The following is a 22,474-nucleotide window of genomic DNA, read 5'->3' on the forward strand; positions in this document are numbered from 1 at the left end:
CCATTTCTTTCATCACTGCCAACAACAGCTGCAAAAACAGCCCTTCTAACCCCTGAGCAGTGGGCTGCAGGGGATACACCTACTTCAGGGGGTTGGGGGGTGGCTGGCAGTGTCTGAGGCAGCAGCATTCCCAGCAATGCCAATACCCTCTGCCTCCCTTCCCTCCGCAATTAAAGAACAAAAGGGAAAACCTTTCCAGCCAATTCTACAGCCACTTTGCAGTCCCCTAGTTTCCCCAAATCCTTAACCAGGTTGCCCTCAACCCTGCCCTCCCAAAGTGGCATCTATTTCTCAGACCTTGGAAAGTCACTCCAGGATATCTCCCCCTGAAAGACAGATCCACTCTTGGAGTACAAAGAGACAGTGATGAATTCACCCACACACTAGCAACCTACTTCCATTAACTCCTATGTTCAAATAATTTTTTTACATCACCCAGGATGAGGCTGGGGGAGGGGAAGGCAAGCCTGTGACATCAATCTTTAACGGGAGTTTCTCCTTCAAACCTGGCCAAGGCTGGGCAGGAGAAAGACCCTGCACACACAAACTCTGGGGGTTTCTGGGGCAAAGCAATGGAAATGATACTACCCTACAGTGCCCCCTCTGAAGTAAGTTATTTTCCACCCACCTCCCACCTCTCCCTTGGGTCCTTGGAAAAACAACAGAGATGTGGACTCACACACCCCTTCCTGGAGGTTTCAGGGCTCTGGCTGCTCCTGGGAAGAATAGGGCTACCTCCTATAGGTATCCTGACCCCTCAGGCAGATGAGAGGGCATCTCCCATGTGACCAGCATCCAGGAGGACCCAAAGGAACAGGGCAAGAGAATAAGATCTGTACTACCATTCCAGGTTTACTTATTCCTTCTTAAATTACCCTACCTAATGCCCTCATTTTACAGATGAGGAAAGTAGAGTCTCAAAAGGTTGGCTTGGACTCGCTCAAAACTACCAGCTAGGAAAGGAACAAATCTGCATCAAGCACTGGTCTTCCACCTCTAAAGCCTCCTTCAGGGAGATCATGTCCTGGTAGGAAGGGGACTAGGAAGCAGGTGATATTTCATTTGCTAAGTGTGTTCACCTATTCTTGGCCCTAAAACACAGGATCACAAGTTCAAGCCTACAGTGCTAGCCCCTGCCCAGCTTATACCGCCTGCCTGCAAGCCAGCCTCCAGCTGGAAGGTTTGTACATCTTGGGGATGGGCCAGGTGGGGCCCCGAAGGCAGAAGGGACAGAGAAGGGAAATGCTGGCATTTCTCCAGGACCCAGGAGCAGGAGAGCGGATGAGAGCTGGGCAGATGGGCCTGAACAGGCCATGTAGGAAGGCTGGGCTATAGGGAAAGTGTGGGCACAAGGTAGCCTGACTGAAACATGGCTTTGCCCAGTTCGTGACCTAGGAACTTCTCCCTTCCTCCATTCTTCCCATCTTTCCAAACTGCCTGCTTCAAGTGTGATTCTTTCCAAATGGGCTCCTCTCTCCCCATGAAACGACTGGCACATGGAGAGATGCTGTAGACTGATTACTGGCATCATAAACTTATTCCAGCAGCATCAGGCTGGGGACCTGGCGGCCCAGACCACAACAGGAGCAGCTTGTGATGTTCTGTTCCAGCAGACTGGAGAGAGCTCCCCACAGCTCAGACCTGAGGCCGAGAAGCCAAGATGGCCAAAGTGAGAAAGAGGAAGCCCCCAAACTCTTGGCCAAACAGTGACTTATTGGTGACCTGGACTATAGGTGCCCGTATGGGCTCTCCTTGCCTAGGAGAAAAGTCAGCATTGTCCAGCCCTGTGATTCTCATGAAATGTTGGGGCTCAGTATTGGGGACACCACTAGGGGTATTCAACCTGTCCCAGGCCCTGGGGTTCCCAGAAATGGGGGGAGGGTTATCATAAACTAGTCACTGAAACTTGCTGGTTCCTTCCATGCTCCTTTAAAAAAATCAAATATGTTTATTGATTTTAGTGAGGGGGGCAGAGAGAGAGAGAAACATCAGTTCAAGAGAGGCACATTGACTGGCCACCTCCCACACGTGCCCCAGCCAGAGACTAAACCCACAACCTAAGTATGTGCCCCAACCGGGAATCAAACTTCCAACCCTTCAGTGTACAGACAACACTCCAATCAACTGGGCCACACCGGCCAGGGCTCCATGCTTCTCTAATGGCAGAAATTTGCCTCCTCTCTCAAGTGTTTCATTGGAGGGTGGCAGAGGGTAGTAGTGTTCTTTGCCTCCCAGCATCTTGTGGAGTTACCAGTATTTCAGTTATCTACTACGATCGAAAGCATCAAGAGATGTCGAGAAGAGCAAGAGACAAATACTTTGAGATTGGATTCAAGGCAAAGCCTCCTCTCTGAGAATATTATCTGATTACCCTTAACTGAGGGCACTCAGAAGATTCTGCCTGTAGATCAATGCCACAGAACCCAAACTCTTCAAGAGCAGCTGCAGGGGTAGCAGCCAACACAAAACCACAGAGCCTTAAGTTAAATGGTCCTCAGGGATCTCATAGATTCCTGACCAAGGGCCTCACCACCTATTTGATGACCAAACAAAATGTGGGTTTTGGATTTTGAAGGGGGAAGCAGGTGATGTGGGCTTCACACATAGGGGTACCCAATAAATGCTGAATGGGGGTCCCTGGTACAGGAATATGCTTCCAAAGGACCCCATGTCCTTTAATGTGAGGAGAGAGCAGGCTAGGGTAGGAGTGGGGGTCTTGCTATTTTATCCAAGGTGATCAGCAGGGGTCAACTCTGGCATCTCTACCAAAATGGAGGTGGAAGGACAGGTTACCATTAGGTGGATCTCCTACACTGGTATGAATCATTTTCAGGACACCTCTGAGCCTATGTAGGCCCTGATCTTTGTCTGGATGCTTCCTCTCCAGCTGAGGCTGGCACAGACACTTACAACCTCACTCTTCACAGTGCTGCTATTAAAGAACCTGATTAGCAGTCCCCCATGCCAGGCTGCTAATAGGTTGGGGACATTAAGCATAAATGGTTTCCCAGACATCAGCATTGAGCAGAGCCCAGGAACAAACAAATATTTTAATTTCACAGAAATAGAAGTATGGGAGGGGTGGGGGTTCCCTCTGCTTATTCTGCATCTATTGTTCTTCCATCCCCCACCTGTAAGAGTTTCTACAATTCTCAGGTCTAGGGATTCCCTACCCTAGGAGGAGTTGTGTACAGAGGTTGGGAATGGGAGTATGTGCAGACAGCAGATCTTCAGTTACCCAGACATATGGGAGTGGAAGAGATTCTCAAAGATTCCCAAGGAGAGAGATTCCTGGGGACTGACTTGGCTTATAACTCCAATGGTCAGCAAATCCTTGACAGCTAATTTGAATTAATCTTGTGATAACTCAAGGCCCACTTCCCTGTGTTTGGGGAGTGGGAGGAAAGGACTGGAGTGGAAAATAAGTGATGGGACATTTTTAGACCCAAATTAGCTGTTCTAGGCTAATGGTTTTCCCATTAGCCTGTGTGGTAGGGACCAGCAGCAACAGCAGCATCTGAGGACTTGCTATAGATATAAATTCTCAAGTCCCACCCCAAATGTACTAAATTAGGAAATTCTGGGTGTGACAACCAACAATCTTGTTTTAACAAGCCCTCCAAGCAGTTCGAATGCATGCGTAAGTTCCAGAACCACTGTTTTTAGCCAAACCTCTGCGATGGAAGGGCAATGTCAAAAGAGAAAGGAGGAAAATTAGAAGGGGATGCAACAAGCAACCTTGTCCAAAGGGGAAAAAATTGGAACTTTCCCAATGTGGAAATTCAAAGGCAGGCCTCCGAAGAGGCCTCTGATCTTCTCAGGCTGTAAATGTCAAAGCATTGTCTAAGTGGCCCTGCGTAGAGGAGTCTGGGGAAAATAACCAACTCTGACCTTTTCCATTTTGCCCAGAGCAGGAAAAGATAATGGAACAATTGTTTCAGGTAATATATTTCCTACTTAGCTTTTCTGAGCTACCTTGTCCTCCAGCTGCAGCCTCCAGACTCCCATCCACCCCTCTCTACTTCCCCATTCATTGATTGTAACTGGTTCAAATTGTTTTTTGACCAGACCAGCAGTGAGTGAGGCCCTACTCTCCAGGGACTAAGAGAAAGAAGCTCACCACAACATGGAACTATAACCTATAATGGATCAGCTTCTCTTTATCCCCTATCCTTTTCCTCCACCCTGGCCACAACAGTTCATGGTGCCGCCATAAATGAAGAAGCCACTCTTTCCCTGATCTTTTTTTTTTAAATTGTATTTATTTATTTATAGAGAGAGAGGAAGGGAGGGACAAAGAGAGGGAGAGAAAAATCAAGGTTGCCTCTCACATGCCTGCAACTAGGGACCTGGCCCACAACCCGAACTGGGAATCAAACGGGCAACCTTTCAGTTCACAGGCCAGCACCCAATACACTGATCCACACCCGCCACGGCACTGATCTTTTGCACTGTACCTCTATAGTCATACTTGCAAAAAAAAAAAGAGAGAGAGAGAGAGAGAGAAAAGAACAAAATTAAGGCTCTTAACCAACCTGTAAGTTTCCTGAGAACCAGTACTGGTCTACAGCTTATTCTCCTTTTATATCCACCTTACTAGATACCTAACACACTAGATGGCTATGGATATTTGATAACTTGAACTGAAGGGAACCCTCAGAAGTGTTCTCTGCTTCCAAACTGGAACCATAACAGAGATCAAGAAATGGGTCCTCCCTGAAATGATTAGGAAAGAAGTCCCTTCCTGCCATTGTTGAGCCCAGACACTGCCATCTTCATCCATCATTCATTCAACAATCTTGTTTAACAAGTTCTCCAAGCTTGGGGTCATTTCTTGGGCTTGGGGGACCAGTGTGTTTGAGTGGACTATGAGTGACATCCACATGGAGATGTCAAGCAGCAGCTGAATATGATTCTAAAGTTCAGGGGAGATGTAGGGACTGAAGATATCTGTTTGGGATTTATCAACATGTAGCTGAATTTAACATCCTGAGATGGATAGGATTTCTCATGGAGTGAGAATAAACACAGTAGAATAGAGGCATGATGGCAGTCCCGGGGCATTCTAGAAACGGGGAAGATGAGGAGGAGCCCACATAGGGGGGCCATGGAGGTAGGAAAAGAACTGAGAGAGAAGTGACTTGGCAGCCAAAAGAAGGGAATGTTTTAAGAAGGAATGAATGACCATCCATGTCAAATGCTGCTGCTAGGATGAGTGAGATAAGGATAAAGAGATGAACTCTGAAATTGGCAACAGGGAAGTCACTGGTGACACTGACACAAGAATTTTCAGTGGAGCATAGAGGACAATAGCGAACGAGGAGAGAGGAAGTACAGACAACTCCGCACTCCAGGCAGGCAGAAATCATCGCAGCACTCTAACGGCCTCCCTTCCGACCACTGTCCCAAGCATCCCGAAAGACAGGAGGGCGCCCAGCTGCCCTTTCCCACTTGTCTCCTCTCCTGGATTTCCCAGGCTTCGGAGCCCGGGAACTCCCTGCAGCTCCGCCTCTGCCCTCCTGGCTCCCAAGGCCGCTCTCAAGGACTGCCTGTGTAGGCTAGGCAGCCAGGCCTGACTCTCCTGGATCATAATTAGTGCTGCTGCTAATGATGTTTGGCCCCTGTGGAATAGCAACGTGGGAAATTCTGATACTTCCAATTTTCCCCCTCAGTGCTTTCCCGGATGCAATTTCCCAGCCAGTGCCTGTGCTGCCTCCTCACCAGGGAGAATGGAGACAGTGCCTTAGATGCCATTCCAGAGGGCCTAATCACTTAGCTGAAGTCATGTCCTGGCCATTGTCGGGGCATTATCATATTAACATAGGCACCGGCTTTGGAGAAGGCAGGGAGGCTGCTGTGAGGCAGAGGTGGGGGCACCAAGCCAGCTCTACACAGCACACAGTGAGCATTGCTAGGGGTGTGATCGGAAAGCTGATGGCTAAAGAGAAAGGAGCCCTCCCAGAAGAGCTCTGGAGTTTCCAGCAGAGATGTAGCTCAACCATTCCCTCTTCCCTGAGGAGGAGCTTCATTGGTGCTCCTCTTTCTAGGGGGGAGAGCCTCAGCAGTCAGAGCCCTGACACTGTCCCATGGCTTGGCATCCTGAGGTGGGCACAGGGGTCAAGAAAAGCTGCTGTGAGGAGGAAGCATTTGAGCAGATACCTGAAGGAACTGAAGACAAATCTTAGACACAGCTCTCCTCTTCCCCAGCATCCTCAAGTCCTGGCCTCTTGCCCTGAAAACTGCTCACCTCATAGCCTTGATCTCCCAGGTCTGGAGACTACTTCATTGCCCCAATGGGCCTTCAGTTCTCCAGTGCAGGGGGTTATGGTAGGCCCCATATCTCAGGGTCTTGGAAGAAAGGGTTGTCTTGGATTAAGAGCCCTGGGATTGACTGGACCTTGGCTTCTGCTACAGGAGATGAAAACAGAAACCAACATTTATGACGCACCAGCGACCTGGGAGGCCAAAGTAAAGTTGTTGTTTTTTTAATGTAAGATGTACATAACAACCCTGGCCAGTGTGGCTCTGCTGGTTGGAGCATCATCCCATAGCCCAGAAGGCTGCAGGTTTGATTCTTGGTCAGGGCACATACCCAAGTTGTGAGTTTGATCCCCAGTGGGCCACGTACAAGAAGACAATCTATTGATGTTTCTCTCTGGCATCAATGTTTCTCTCTCTCCCTCTCCCCCTTCCTCTCTCTCGAAAAACAATGAAAAAATGTCCTTGGATGAGGGTAAAAAACATTAAATATATACATAACACAAAAATTACCATTTTAAATGTATGGTTCTGCGGCATTAAGTACATTCACATTGCTGTGCAACAATCACCACCATCCCTCTTCAGAACTCTTTCACCCTATACACTAAAACTCTGTACCCACTAAACACTAACTCCCCCAGTGCAGGGACTTGCATACTTAACCCTTATAATCCTTATTGTAAGACAGGAATCCCCATTTCACCAATGAGGACACTGAGAAACAGATGAGGAAAGTAGTGCTGCCTTTCCTGAGGACAGACAGGCAGGAAGAAGACGTGAATCCCAGTCTACCTGATTCCAAAGCCTGTGCTCTCTGTAGTTCCTCAGCCAGAGTTACCCAAGATTTAGGGCCATTATGGAAACGGCACTGCTGAGCGATGTCACTGACAACTAGTGACTTTCCACATGATGTCACACACTGAACTATGGCTGGCAATGGGGACACTATTAGCTAGCATGGATTTTAGTTCTCAGGAAGGGTTTGCAAAACAACGGCATGATTCATCAGTCTTTTGACCACTTCACATCACATAGCACATCCTTCCTTAAACGGGTACCTCTCTTCAAAGTTGACTGTGTTCATTCCAGGGTGCTGGGTCCTTGACTGCCCAGGGACTCGCCCTCTGCCATGTGGAATAATAAAAAGGGCATGAGCATTGTGGTCCTATGTGCTTGGGTTCAGATTCTGCTCTGTCACCCTATAACCATTCCAGTCCAACTCATAGGGCAAAGTTAGCTCAGACATAGAAGGTCAATGTCAGAATGCATGAGAAACCATGGGGGCCTCTCATGATACTCCAGGGTCAGGTGCTGAAGCTGGGAAGAAATCTAGATTGAAGACTCCTCAATGGCTGAAGGTCATAGCTCTTCCACACCAGACTCCAGCTGCCCTTAATGTGATTCAGACACACTGGGCAAGTCTGCTTCTCTCCCAGCCACTGGTTGCTGCTGGGGAACTCTTTAATTTAGGATGAGATTTCTAAGAGAGGGAATCTGATTACCCCAGTTTGTATTTTTTCTGCTGGGCCATAAATTAGAGTGACTGGCCAATCCATGTACTGACTAACCTTGAGTCAGAACCTCCCTCTGGTCTAATCACCTAGGGCAGAGGAGGTGGATAAGTGGTGGTTTAAGAAACTGGGGGTTGGGGTGTCATGTAGTATATTATAGGGCCTGCAGCCAAGTTTTGGCCAGGACAGAGTCTCTTGACGGGGGCTGTGGAGTGAGTGGGTAAATAGGTCTAATATACTATGCTAAGTATACAAGTTGCTTAACCTCTCAGGGCCTCAGTTGCTTTCTCATTTACACAAATGGGACAATAAATCTAACCTCATAGGATTGTTGTAAAGACTGAATGAGAGAACAAAAGTCAAAGTGGCTAGCAGATGCCTAATAACAAGTAGGGGCTTAATAAATGTTGGTTTTCCTTCCCTCCTATAGGAAAGGCCACTTCCAGTGCTATATTGTGCTATATTTATCTCAGCTAGAATAAATAAATAAATATAAATAAACCCAAAATGGGGCTCTGTCTTCTGCAGCAGATTAAAGCCTCCCTGAGGACAAACATCATGACTCATTTTCCTTTTGTCTCCCTCTTGGCACTTCCACTTGATATATTTTATTCTCTCTTGCTGAAATGGGTCTCCTAGCCAAGTACCTAGTAGGAGAGAGATGAGTTTCCTCCTTTACATTCATGAAAGGCCAGGTCTGCTAGCTAACCTTCTCCAAAAGCCATTGGCAGCATGAGTGATGGGGAGCAAAGAAGGCTCCTATGTCAAAGGGAAGATAAATGTGTCCCATCTCTTGGGAGGACGATTTGATGGAAAACCTAGGACAAGGTAGAATTTTTCTTTGAAATGCTATGAGAAAATAGAAATATAATACGTCTTCCTCCAACCCAGGGGCCTGGGAAAGAGGACTTATTTTTCAATGGTTAACCTGTGCTCACAGGAGTTATCCTAGGCCTCATTTGATCATTGACTCAGCAAATTAAATATTTATAAAATGTCTGCTGCTGTGGAACTTACAAGCTCATCGGGGAGAGACAATAATTAAACAATCTCATTCGTGAATATATAAGTACAAATTATGATGAGCATGAGGAAGGGGAGATACATGTTCTAGGAGAGCATATGCCAAAGAGCCTGACCTAGATTGGGGAATAGGACCACGTTAAAGATTTTGACCTTCATTGTGATAGCAATGGGAGATCATTGAAAAGTTTAAGCATGGCTTTGGCTTGATCAGATTTGTGTTTTGAAAAGATCACTCAGCTACAAAGAGGAGACTAGACTTTAGGAGGCCTGTTGTGCTAATTCCAGCTAGAGGTAACGGTGTCTTTGACTTTGGTAGTGGTAGTGGTGGTGAAGATAGAGAGAAGTTATGGACTAAAGGGACATTTAGAAGATGAAATTAACAGACCGGGTGACTGATTGTATAAGGGGGAAGGGCAAATATGGTAAGGACAAGGGTTCTGGCTTGTATAAATGGACAGAAGACAACAAGGGAAAAGACCACAAGTGAAGTCTTAGACAGGTTATCCTGAGGAGCCTTTGAGATAGCCAAGTGCCATTATTGAATTGGCCGTTGGATATCTGGTTCTGGAGCTCCAGGAAGAGGTCAGACTTGAGATATCAAGTGTATGAGTCCTTTACTCAGGGGTAGTTCAAAGGCAGTAGAAGAGTTCACCTAAGGAGAGAGTAGAGAGTGAGAAAAAAAGAGGACCTAGGGTCAAACCCTGAAGAACTCAGACATGTCGGTTAGGGCAGTGGCTCTCAAGGTGTGATCCATGGATTCCTGGGAGGTTCCCAAGATCCTAAGGGTCAAAACTATTTCCATAACACTATTAAGACATTATTTACCTTTTTCACTGCATTCACATTTGCACTAATGGTGCAAAAAAACAGTGGGTAAAATAGCTTGCACCTTAGCACAAATCAAAGCAGTGGCACTAAACTATACTAGCAGTTCTTTTTTTTTCTTTTAATTTTTTAAAAAGATTTTATTTATTTCTTTTTAGAGAGAGGGGAAAAGAGGGAGAAAGAGAAGGAGAGAAACATCAGTGTGTGGTTGCCTCTCATGCACTCCCTACTGGGGCCATGGCCTGCAACTCAGGCATGTGCCCTGACTGGGAATCAAAACAGTGATCCTTTGGTTTACAGGCTGGCACTCAATCCACTGAACCACACCAGTCAGGCCTATATTAGCACGTCTTATACTCATCACTGCCACATATATGCAGTAAAAAAAAAAAAAAAACCCAAAAAACAAACTTTTTCACTTAGAAATATCCTTGATAAAATAGTAAAAATGATTGATTTTTACTAAATCTCAACATGTGAGTACATCTTTTTAATATTCTGTCTGATGAAAGAGAAAGTACACATAAAACGCTTCTGCTGTATTCCAAGTACAATGGTGGTTGTCTCCAGGAAAAGCACTGCTGCAGTTGTCTGAATTTCAAGCTGAACTAGCCTCTTTTTTCATGGAACATCATTTTTCTTGAAAGAACAACTGAAAGACAAACTAAGATTATTCAGATTGGAGTATTTGGCAGACAGTTTCCCCAAAATGAACAAAGTGAGCCTGTCACTTCAATGAAAACAACTGAAAGCATTTGCTGCCAATGATAAAATGCAAGCTTTCAAGCAAAAATTAGAATTGGGAACACTTGTATCTGCCACAATGAACTTGACATCTTCCCAATGCTTAAAGACTCCTCTAAAGAGATTGATAGTGATATAATGAATGTGATTTTAAAAATATAATGAAATGTATCAACATTTGGAAGATCTTTATAACTAACGAGAATCTATTTTCCAAGTGACCAATGCATGACGTTACAAAGACTATTCAAAGTGCAAGACACACCAGTGGATTTTAATGTAATAGAATAGGAATTGATTGATATGGTTTGAGATTCCACATAGCAGTTAACCTTTAAGAAATTACCATGTGTCAAGTTTTGGTGTAGTATCAAAGAAAAATATCTACGATTATTTCAAAGCTAAAATATTCCTCCCTTTCCCAAGTCTATGGAAGCAAGGTTTTCTTCATATACTTCAACCAAAACACATATTGAAACTGACTGATGCATCTGGGAGAGCAAAATGAGTCACCAGCAGCTTTACTGGAGTCATCCGAGAAAATTTGCCCAGGGTTGTCATTCTTGCCACGTCTACTTAAATTGGCATGGTCGGATCCAAAAATACAGCTTCAGTATGTGCTGCCAGTGTTTCTGTCAGTACATGAAGGATATAGGCCTCATTAAGTTGGACTAAGTGAGTTTCCGTGAATGGGTCATTCAAGACATCTATTTTACTGCAGAAACAATGCTAGCTAGCTCTTTGTACACAAAATAAAATTTTTAAAACTTCAACAACAACAACAAAACTGATTAAATAAAAAGTAGAAATGAGAACCCACGTGTCTTCTATTAAGCTGGATAGTAAAGAAATTTCAAAAATGTATAAAACATCCAATCTTATTAATTTTTTTAATTTTGGAAAATACAGTTTTTTCACCAAAATGTGGTTTATTTTAACATATAATGGTTTATTGTTGCTGTTTTTAAATGGATTAATAAATGTTCCTTTAATTTTCTCAGTTTGTTGGGGGGTTTTTTAAGAGAGACATTGATTTGTTGTTCACTTATTTATGCATTGTTTGGTTGATTCCTGTATATGCCCTGATCCAGGATTGAACCTTCAACCCTTGGCATATCAGGACAATGCTCTAACCAGCTGAACTACCAGGCCAGGGCTAATTTCTCAGTTTAAAATTTTAATACAGCAACTATCAATCGGTATAACCCATATAAACAAAAGCTCTGGGAGGCCCTCAATAATTTTTAAGAGTGTAAAGGAATCCTGAGACCAGAAAACTTGAGAAGTCCTGATTTATAAACTCCAATCCCCTCATTTTGGGGTCATTCTATACCATCTCCATGGACAAACAACTTGTAATAAAGTATCCCTCCTAATTTGTAATATGTCTAGGGAAGAGGAAACAATATGACTCACGTATACTTACAATGTTTAGAACGCTGTCAGTTCCCAAAAGGTACCAGGAGAAATTCCCTATCAGAAAGCCCCCGCACGTACCCTGTCCTTCTCTCTTCCTCTCAAAACTAATGGTTCAAATGAGTCAGTAAAACCCAACATCGCCTCTTCCCGTCAGCACATTCTACCCTTGATTTTTCATTCTGAGGCTGGTCAAGGCACTGCTAGTGGAAGGGAACAGGAAGGGGCAGATAGGGTCAGATGTGTTTCTGAAATGCCAGCACATTCAATTTTTTGGGTATTTTGTGTGCATTTCCTCTTGAGTTCACAGGCTCCTAACTCAGCAGAATTAAAATGGAATGAAGTAATTAGAGCAGCAGGCTGTGAGGATGTTCTGGATCTGGCATACACAGAAAATGTGGAGCAGGAAGAAAAGGAGAGAAGAGAGCCTTAAAGCAAAGGGCTAGGCAAGAGACCCCATCTCAAGGATCAGCTCCTTGGGAAAGCCCCTGAATCTCCCCAATCCCTGGGTCAGGAGCTCTCTCTTCAGCTTTGCTTTCTAAGAACCTACTCCTGACGTGGCCCCTCACAATCAGCCCTCTTTTCAGACACTCTTACCAGATGCACCTTATCTACTCACACTAAACCCATCATTGTCCCCTTATGACAATGTTCTTTGTGCCTTTGTACTTGCATTTATTACATTGTACTGAAATACTTGCTTATAGGTCTGACTCTCCCATGAGACCAGTAGCTCCCAACCTTTGGATTTCAAGCATACATTGCATCCTACTCACTAAGCAATTGCCACCTCATAATAAGACTTTCTCCTTTTGGTAGCCAGACTGATTCCTAAATTAGTTTAAACCTGCAAACCCTGTTATAATGAAGCAGCCTTGTTATGGTACAGTAGTTTGAGTTTAGGTGCTGTCTAAGCAGTATGATTGCAGGGATTGCTCTTGGTGGGTGGGTTATCTGTGCTGGGGACCATGGAAACCCTGAATGTCTAATTTTGATAAAAGCTGATGACCACATTCTATTACCCCCATAAAAGTCAGGGCCAGAGCCATCCTGTTCCTGTTTCACCAGCTTTTCCTGTTACACTTGCTGGATCTCTCTGAGAATTGCTCACCTTCCCCTAACCAGATGACTTAAATCCAGACTTCCTGGGCCTGTGGGTTCCTAAAACATCAGCCATCCTTTCTGTTATCAGGAGGAGGAGCCAATCCCTAGAGAGGAAATTGCTGAATCCTGAATCTCTTACGAAAAGGGACTCTCCCTTTCCCCCATTTCTGAGTCCAGGGAGGGTGGGAAGTGGCACAAGAGCCTGCTCTTGTCTCAGTTGTCTCTGGTAAATCCATGTTCCCTGCATAGCTCCACTCCCTTAGGTGAAAAGGCCTTTTCTCATTAGAATGAGAAAATTAACCTTTAGTAAATTTCCCTCACACACATAATTTTTGATATATGACAAAAGATTGCTGATTTTTCACTTTGCCAAGAAAGTAAACTGAAAACAAAACAGAGCAAAAAATGACCATCTACTATCATCTTTTCCAAGTATGAACATACGTATATAACCTCACACTGAAGAGGAGAAGTTTTTATACTGATTATATTTAGCTTTATTTAAAGACTCACTACATTGTCCTTGTTTTTTCCCATTTCATCATGGCAGTAAAATGGACCAGTGAATATTCCAGTATGGAGTTAGGAAAAAACTAAACCAGACTGCGAGCTCTTCTGAGCAAAGAATGTTTTTTATTCATTTGTGTTTTCTCAGAGCCTGGTTTATGATCACATATTTGTGGAAGAAAAGAAGAGAGGAGTGGAAGAAGGAAAGGATTCCTCAGTTGAGGACCATGATAAAAAATACATGTGAAGCTCTATTGTACATGGGGCCCTGGAACAAATTGTTTCCACCCCATTCTATTCTGTGGCCTCCTGATAAAGCAAAGAGCTGATTATCCTACTACCTTGTTTGACAGCCTTCAGTAGTTCCCACAGCCTATGTAATAAATTCCAAACTTCTTAGCAGAGTGTACTGGTTCGTCCACAAGTGGTCTCTAATTTCCCCCTCCAGTCCTCTTTCCAGACACTCTCACAGAATGCCCCTAATCTCTACTACCAAACTAACCATTCCGCCTGACCATCATGCTCCTCTGTGCCTTTGTAATTCTGTTCCCTGTGCCTGGATTCGGCCTTCTCCCTCCTTCCAGACCGGCCAACTCCCAGCTATCCTTTAAGAAGATCCACCTTATGTGCCTCCTTCCCTTCCTCTTTCATGTTAGCTGTTCGCTCCTCTGAGATCACGTTACCTGTGCAATAGCAATCACCAACCTGGATTGTAATTATTTCTATGCCTGTTTTCCCCACAAGACTGCCCCTTGTGGGGCAGGGACCGTGACTGTTTCCATTCTCACCTCTCCAGTGGTTGGCACTGTTTGTGAATAAATGAATTAATTTTAAAAAAAAAGAAAGAAAGAAAAACCCAACAACCAAAAACCCAGCTAACCATCCCTTTCTTGCTGGGCAGTCCAGAGATAGAGGCAACTGTGAATTAAAGTAGTAAAGTCAGGTTCCTTCTCCCACAGGGAAAAGCCATCAGAAACAATACCAGTCCTTGAAATCCATGACCAAAACCTTAATGCATCCTTCACTGCCGTTAGTGCCTGAGGCATTGCTGAGCCTGAGCAAGAAAATTCAGGTATCATTTCCTCCACAAACTCACTTACACAAACCCATTGAAGTTACCATTGCCAACCACACCAACAGGAGCCTTGGGCCTCAGTAAAGGAAAAGAGAGTTTGGGCTGAGGGCTTCAAATTTAGATTTTGGTTGATACTGAACTTGTAGCTGAAGAGTAGAGTCAGGGTGTGCTGATCACTGCCACACACTTGCCAAACATAAAATCTGGGAAAACATCCATGAAACTATCCTTTCCTATGGTCTTTGTCTGCTTGTTCCTAATTATTATTATCATTTTAATGAGTCACCACCCCCTATAAATTCCACATTAACTTGTCCCATGTCTTTTAGCCATGACCCTTAAAAAGTGGCGACAGGATGTGCTTCTTGACTCATATCTTTAGGACCCAGCTAAGACTCCTATGACCCCGGCTCCACCATCTCTGTTAGATTAGTTCATTTGAGCAGTTCCTCAATTCTGGGAAACCAGGGATACCTGTGCCTGTCTACCAGCAGAATTTTAACCTCCTCTGGAGTCCTACAGCAACCTGGAGCCGGCAGGGTAGCCAGTTTACCATTGCCCCAGGGCAGAAGGGGAGTTAAAAAGACCGAGAGGCAAAGGTTACACAGAGGTTAGGAAAGACCAAGTAGGAGAGGGAGAACAAAGGTATTCAGAGAGGAAAATCACCAAAGGGAGTGGGAAAGGGCCAGAAACAAATATTACCAGAAAAGAGGAAAAAGAGTGTAGAGGTAAATGATCACATAGGTGAAAGCAGCAAAGATGGAACAGGCTGAAAGAGAAGGAGCCAATCTCATCAAAAGATCCATCAATTTCCTCGAGAGTAGGGGCAGTCTCATATTTGTTTTCTGCATCTCCCATATAAGCCCCAAAGTGTTTAATAACTACTTATTAATTCCAGCACTGGTGATGGACAAGGCTTTCAACAGAATTTCTCTTTCCATCCCAGGCTCTCAATTTTGTGTTAGATGCAGGATTTCAGGCTATGAAGACCTTACATCAACAGGGTTTACCACAGGGGCAAAACCGCTGGGGCTATACTTTCCAAAGGGGGCTGTGGACCTTGGTTAACCTATCAAGCTGTGATATTTGCCCAATTCTCTGAACTGTAGGTGAATAACTCCCTTTGGCTGGATGCAGAAGGAATTCAAATAAAAAATCTGTGTAAGGATGCATAGTCTCCGGTGCACTCTGCCTATATCCCCCTATATATAACCTCCTATAAGGGGATTCACAGAGAACTTCTCATTAATTTCAGCCTGGGGGCTGTTTTCCCATGCTAGGTCCCTGAGCCATCCTCCCTCTCTCTCCCCTTCATATAACCATTTACTGAACTGCCTGTCTTCCCTGCTCTCTGGGCTGGCTTCTGCTAAGGGAAGGTGTGAAGGCAGGATTGCTCCAAGTATTCTCTACTCTGCTAGGCTTCTCAATGCTCGGTGAAAGTGTTTCCAACTCCTTCCCTTCTAGATCCCCCAAACAATTTATCCCTAGAGTCATCTTGGTAGAAATCCCAGCATTTCATAACTTTCTCTTTTTATGTTCTAACTTGACCTCCCTTCTGTTTTACAGTTAAATCCAATAGTTATAGTGAAATAGCTCATATAAAAAAAAATCCTCCAGTGACTGGATGACTAGTCCCCAACTTACAACCCTCTTTTCTCATAACCAAAATGTCCCAGAGCCTTTGAATTTTCAGTATAAGTCCCACTGGAACCTCTATGGGCTCCACCATTACCTCTAGAAAAGCACTGAATATAGCAAGAGGCTAAGGACATGCTGACATCTGCTTGTCAGCAGGCCAGGGACGATGACTTCAATTTCCTTCCTTGTTTCATTTATTCCCAGGCTGCTCCCTCCCCAGCTTCATAAATTAGTTCTTATTTCAAAAAGTCAAAGTAATAAAGCTGTTCTCCCACACTCATTGGGTGTATAATTCCTCATTGTCACATATACCTTCATGCCCTCTCCTCTACTTCCCATCACCTTCCTTTTTTCCCTTTACCTCCTCTCCTTCACCCTTTCCAGAGGAAACTCAGGGTCATTACCTTTCCTCAAAGTCCTAAGCTAATCCTGGAACCTTCTGAAATTGTTATTAGCTAGTTTGGTGGTCACAGTGCTAAATATACAATTTATGATACACTTTGTTGATTTTCTCATGTCAATGTCCCACACTATGTATGTATCAGAGATGACCCTGCAAAAACCTGCTGACCTAGAGAGAACTGAAAAATCTCAAGGGGAACCCTGGCCAGTGTGGTTCAGGTGGTTGGAGTGTTGTTCTGTAACCAAAACGTTATGGGTTTGATACCCAGTCCAGGCACATATGATCCCCTGTCAGGGCACATACTGGAGGCAACCAATCGATGTTTCTCTCTCTCCCTTCCTCTATCTCTAAAAGCAAGGAAATAATGTCCTCAGATTTTAAAAAAATATCCCAAGGGGGTGCATGGGCCATAACCTGGCTGGGTTTATCCTTCCCATCTGCAAGATGGACTAACCCCAAATACCAAGGCACTGGCTCTGCAGACTAGGTCTAGCTTAGGAGCCAAGAATTCTTTAGGGAAAGCCCTTCTGTAGTCGCCTGCACAGTCATTCCTCTTGCTGGCATGCTTTGACATCACTGGGAAGTAAATATAAAGGTACAAAGTAGAGTATGTGGGATAAGGCATGGGCTTTGGAGTAGAAACTTGAATTTAAATTCTGCCCTAACACTTACTATGTACATGAATTTGGTTAAGCTACTTAACTTCTCTATGCCTTGTTGTAAAGTACAATACCTTCCTGGTTGTAAGGACCAAAAGAGAACACATATGAAAAGCATTTAATGCAGTGTCTGGTACATGAGAGTACTGAACAAATAAATGTGAGAAGTTAATATGATCATATACGGATAGACATCAGGAAATCAGATAAACTGTTCAAACCCACTATAGGCTTTTACATAAAGAAATACAGACTTACTTTTTTTTTTTTTTTTTAAGTATCGTCTCTAGGAGTTGTTTTAATGAATTGCTATAAAGGAGCAATTTATAAGTGCCATATTGTTGGAATGCAAATAAATATTTCAAAGGGGTGAAAAGTGACTTCTTTTTTTTCTTAAACATTTTAAAAAAAATTTTATTGATTTGAGAGAGAGAGAGAGTGGAAGGGGGACTGGAGTGAAAGAGAGAAACATCAATTTGTTGTTCCATCCATTTATGTATTCATTGGTTGCTTCTTGTACATTTCCTGAACAGGGATCAAACCCACAACCTTGGCATATGGGGACAACACTCCTCCAAGTGAGCTACCCAGACAGGACCGACTTGTTTTCTTGAGTGGAATAAACATTCCCTTTGGGATCTTGTTTGCTTACAAACTCAACTATTTTGTAGGAGATAATACTAGGAGGAACTCCAGCTCTTATTTAGATGAAATAATCACAAAGCTGTATTCCTGAGCTTTGAACCAACAAGGTTTTACTCTATCAAAAAGGTGCCACTGCTCAAATGAAATGCTCTAATTTCAAAAGCACAAAGAAAAATGTCTATCTTCAGGTTTTCCTTTTAAACATCTTTTTTTAAAAAGATTTTATTTACCTACTTTTAGAAAGAGGGGAAGGGAGAGAGATAGAGAGGGAGAGAAACATCAATGTGTGAGAGATGTATCGGTCACCTCTCACATGCCCCCAGCTGGGGACCTGGCCCACAACCCATGCATGTGCCCTAGCCAGGAATCGAACTGGTGACCCTTCGGTTTGCAGGCTCACGCTCAATCCACTGAGTCACATCAGCCAGGTCCCTTTTAAACATCCTTATTCTAATTTTGTAAAATATTGGATAATGGCCCACTTATTGCACAAATACAGTTATACAGTTAGTTTTCAATTATTCATAGGTGGGCTATTAAAGGCAGGTCTCTAACAAAACTTGTGTTTGCTTCTTTCTGTCCTATCTGCCCTTTATCCTTAAAGCCCCCTGATCACATACATGCACTATATACTAACATCATACACTCTCACAGAGATACACGCTTGCATGCATTAATCCTATTTCACACCTGTACAGAGAGACACGCACACTTCACTTTGCTCAAAGCAAGCAGAGCTCATATCTATTCTGGAAGTTACAGAAAATGCTGGTCCCTAGGAAAAGCATCTTTGTTTCTTTTCTGGCTTCACTGCAGGTCTCCCTTTCCTGAATATCATGAGGGGCAGGGAAGGAAGGGGAAGAAAGGAAGAAGGAAGGAAAGGAAATCGTGGTATGTGTTCCCCAGCCCTGCAGTGCAGGCTGTGAGAAACAGAAGGCTCCTGTTCCCTATGTGCTGGCATCTCTCTTGCCATTTTACTGAAACTTTGGGGTGTTTTTCTCTCTGCAGCACCCACGCTCCCTCCCTTCCTGCCAAAGCTCCTTGTGACAGAATGAGAGGCTGCGGGGTTGGGGAGAGTGGAATGTAGCTAGGTAGCTTGAGGGTGGCGTTACAGCTCCCCCTCCAGGGACAGGGAGGCTGGGGGTCGATAACGCTGCATACGGATCCTAGAAGCCCTCCCTACTGCTGAACCTCATTCATGCCCAGAGCATCTGTACATACACAGAGCTGTGCACTGCCCCCACCCTTACAGGCACACACACCGTGACTGGAACCTAGTCGGCACTGCCATCCATTCAGTAACACTCGGACAGGAAATCCCATATCACACTGGCACAGATCTGTTCAAAGCAACACATGGCTCAGATCCTCCTCCTTTGATTCTCCTCTTTTCTGATGGGCTAGAGATGGCTGCTGGGTGGTTGGTATACTTGTGGTGTAAGAGAATGGCAAGTCTTGAGTGCATGGCCTCGTCTGTTATCACTTGGCACTTCAAACAGAGGGACCACCAGTGGCAGGGACAGCAGACTACCCGATCCTCTCCTCAGTAGTCTCTACTCACCCATGAACTCTTTCAGGAATCCAGAAGCACACCCCGGAAAACACAGACCCCAGTTCTGGTTAGGGGGCAGAGAAAGCCTGGGCTACAGTCCGTAGACTGTGCCTCCTCACTGCCCTCAGACTTAGCTAGTATCTTGGGCTTGTCTGAGGGAGAGACTCTCTACATTAAGGAAGGAAAAAGGATCCAATGACCTCTCAAAGCTCCAGAAGAAACAGCCAATGAAAGTCAATTGATCCATCTGAATACCAGGCTAAAATATAGAGGACCAAACATTGTTAGGCTAGGTCCTGATCAGGAAAGTCAAAAGGAGGTTCTTGACTGCGTGAGAGACGAGGCTTTATGAGCTCAGCGGCAGGTAACTAGTCTAAGATGGACTCATCTTTCTCCTTCCTAGCCACTGCTGGGCAAATACACTGCCTTTCCACCTCCCTAAATTCTTCTCTTTTTTTAGACATCTACACTATTCCTTGCACTTTATGTACATATTTTAATTTAAATAACTCCACAGGTGTTACTACAGAGAAAGTTGAGAAAGCTTGAGGTTCAGGGATTTTACATGAGTTGATCAAGATAACATGGCGAGCAAGGAAGAAGCCAGTATTCACCCCCATTCCTAGGTGTCTCCAAAACCCTTGCCCTTTCCACTCTTTCTCAAGAGCACTCCACTGGGAACCCTCCCATCTGCTTCAGAGTAAGTGTGAGACTGTGTCTGGTGGTGAAGGAGTGAGAAGAGAAGGAACCTTCCTGTTGACATTCTTCCAAGGGAGAAAAAGTAGTGCAGCCTGAGTCTCCCGACATTCTGCTCAACCTCCAAGCAGTGCAGGTTGAATGCAGCTAGCTCCCTTGGAGCAGAGCCCTGCCCTGAGCAGACAGTGCCCAGTGGCATGGGGGGTTCATCCACAGCTGCTTTGCCTCCGGGACCCCACACTTTCTTGGCCAGTATGCTGCATGGCTGCAAAAAGCCCAGCCCTGCACTTGCAGAGAATGTGTTGATTCAGAAACTGTTAAAAAATTAACCAACACATGGTGATGCAGGCTGTTTGTTCAGGGTAATGTGCTGCCTAAGTTGTAAGGTGCTAAACACCCTCCTTTCGCTTCCCCTAACCTGTCCCTCTCCCCAGGTCCTGGCTGTTACCCATGTCATTCTGGCAGCGAGATTTGCTCTTTCATTCCTCAAGGGTGACTGTTTGCAAAGCTCAACCTGCTAACTAAGCAGCTTCCTGGGAGGGGGTGTGTGTGTGTGTGTGTGTGTGTGTGTGTGTGTGTGTGTGTTTTGTTCTTCCTACATTGAAAAGTGGTGAATCCATTGGTTTCTCTACTTTGTGGAACCCATCTTAGCAGGACTGGTATTTGATTTCAGTTTCAAATCTGCTTTCAAGAAGCAGGTATCAGGAGCTACTCCCTGAGGCTAGAACTATGGGCTGGACTTTCTGGAGAATGACCCAACTAAAGATCATAGTAGTCCCCCCTTTACCCACTGAGAATATGTTCCAAGGTGCCCAGGGGATGCCTGAAACCCCAAATAGTACTAAATATATAAAAAACATGTTTTTTTCCCTATACATACATATCTATAATAAAGTTTAACTTATAAATTGGGCACAGTAAAAGATTAACAACAACAATAATAAAACAATTATAACAATGTACTGTCATAAAAGTTATGTGAATATGGTCTCTCTGATAATTGATCTGATAACCAAGATGGCTACTAAGTGACTAAGGGTTAGGCGGGAAGCATATACAACGTGGATGTGCTAGACAAAGGAGTAATTCATGTCCTGGGCGGGACAGAACTGGACAGCATGAGCTTTCATCACCCCACTCAGAATGATGCACAATTTAAAACTTATTAATTATTTATTTATGAAACCACAGGTGACTGTGGGTAACAAAATGTGGAAAGCAAAACCATGGAAAGGGATTACTGTATTCTTCCTGGAGAGACTGCCATCAAAAGTTTATTTTATCTTATCTCCTTTCAAATAGGGCTGTTCTTCCCTTCGGTCCATACAAACATAATTCATTCAAACACTCAGTCATTCAATGAATGTTTATTGAGCACATACTACATAAGTCAGAGACTGTTCCAGGTTCAGGGGTATGGCGGTAACAAGACCAAAGATCACCCTGCTTTCATGAAGCTTGCATTCTAGTGGGGGAAGGCAGATAAGGAACAAGTAAACCAACAGTGCCAGAATATATATTAAATAAGATGATATGCCAGCATAGGGATCAGCAAACTATGGCCCATGGGTCAAATTTGCCCACTGTCAGTTATGTAAATAAAATTTAAAAAGTAAATAAAGAATGCTCAGCAGGTGGCTCCTTTATTTTTTCTCTTTTCACTTGAATTTTTAAATTAATTTTTTGAATAGACAACATATGCAATGAGTCTAAATTAAAATAAAAAGTAGAAAATGACATGTAGAAAAGTCCTTCTCCCAGCCCTATTTTCTAGCTATCCAGTTTCTCTCCCTATAAGCAACACATGTTAATTTCATGTGCATCCAACCATCCAGAGAAATTTATTCACATAAAAAGCAGATACATGTGTATAGTCTGTATTTTCTCCGGAGGAAGATACTTTAAATTGGGAGATTCAGGCTAAGATTCAAATGATATGAAGGTGCCAGCCAGGCAAAGATCTCTGAGCAGCAGCTTCCAGGCTGTGAGAACAACTAATACAAAGGCCCTAAAGCGAGACATGGCAGGTCCTAAGATGAGAAAGGAGGCTCATTTGTTTGGGACACAAAGGGTCAGAGGGCAGTGACTTGAGATAAGTTAGAGAGAAATTAGGAAGCAGGAAGTCTCCTCTTAAAGGCTCTATAGTGTCCATATATCCCTGTTCTTTAGTCTCCACACTGGAGAGAAGAAAGTCATTCCTGATATCTAACCCTAGTCTTCTTTACTATCCTCTTGAATCTTAAAAGGGGCCACTCTGTCTTTTAATAATAAAATTCATCTGTATATGCTGTATATATTTGTATGAACATGGAGAAAGGTATGGAACAGGACAAGGGGATGGAAGGGGGAGTAGGGAGGAATAACATGGTTAGCGTTTCTAGAGGCAGGTCCTGCGATAAGAATTCTCAGTCT

General features: G+C 44.1%; 1 protein-coding gene across 1 annotated transcript; it reads left to right on the forward strand.

Annotated features, from left to right (window-relative positions):
- Positions 1-10,871: 10,871 nt before the first annotated feature.
- LOC129066424 (40S ribosomal protein S29-like) lies at positions 10,872-11,042 on the forward strand. Its single transcript, XM_054567971.1, has one exon. It carries the CDS (start codon positions 10,872-10,874, stop codon positions 11,040-11,042), a length of 171 nt encoding a protein of 56 aa, XP_054423946.1.
- The last annotated feature ends 11,432 nt before the right edge of the window (positions 11,043-22,474 follow it).

This window comes from Pteronotus mesoamericanus, unplaced genomic scaffold (assembly GCF_021234165.1).
Source record: "Pteronotus mesoamericanus isolate MK-2021 breed Mesoamerican mustached bat unplaced genomic scaffold, CSHL_Meso_final contig_2, whole genome shotgun sequence".
Lineage (NCBI taxonomy): Eukaryota > Metazoa > Chordata > Mammalia > Chiroptera > Mormoopidae > Pteronotus > Pteronotus mesoamericanus.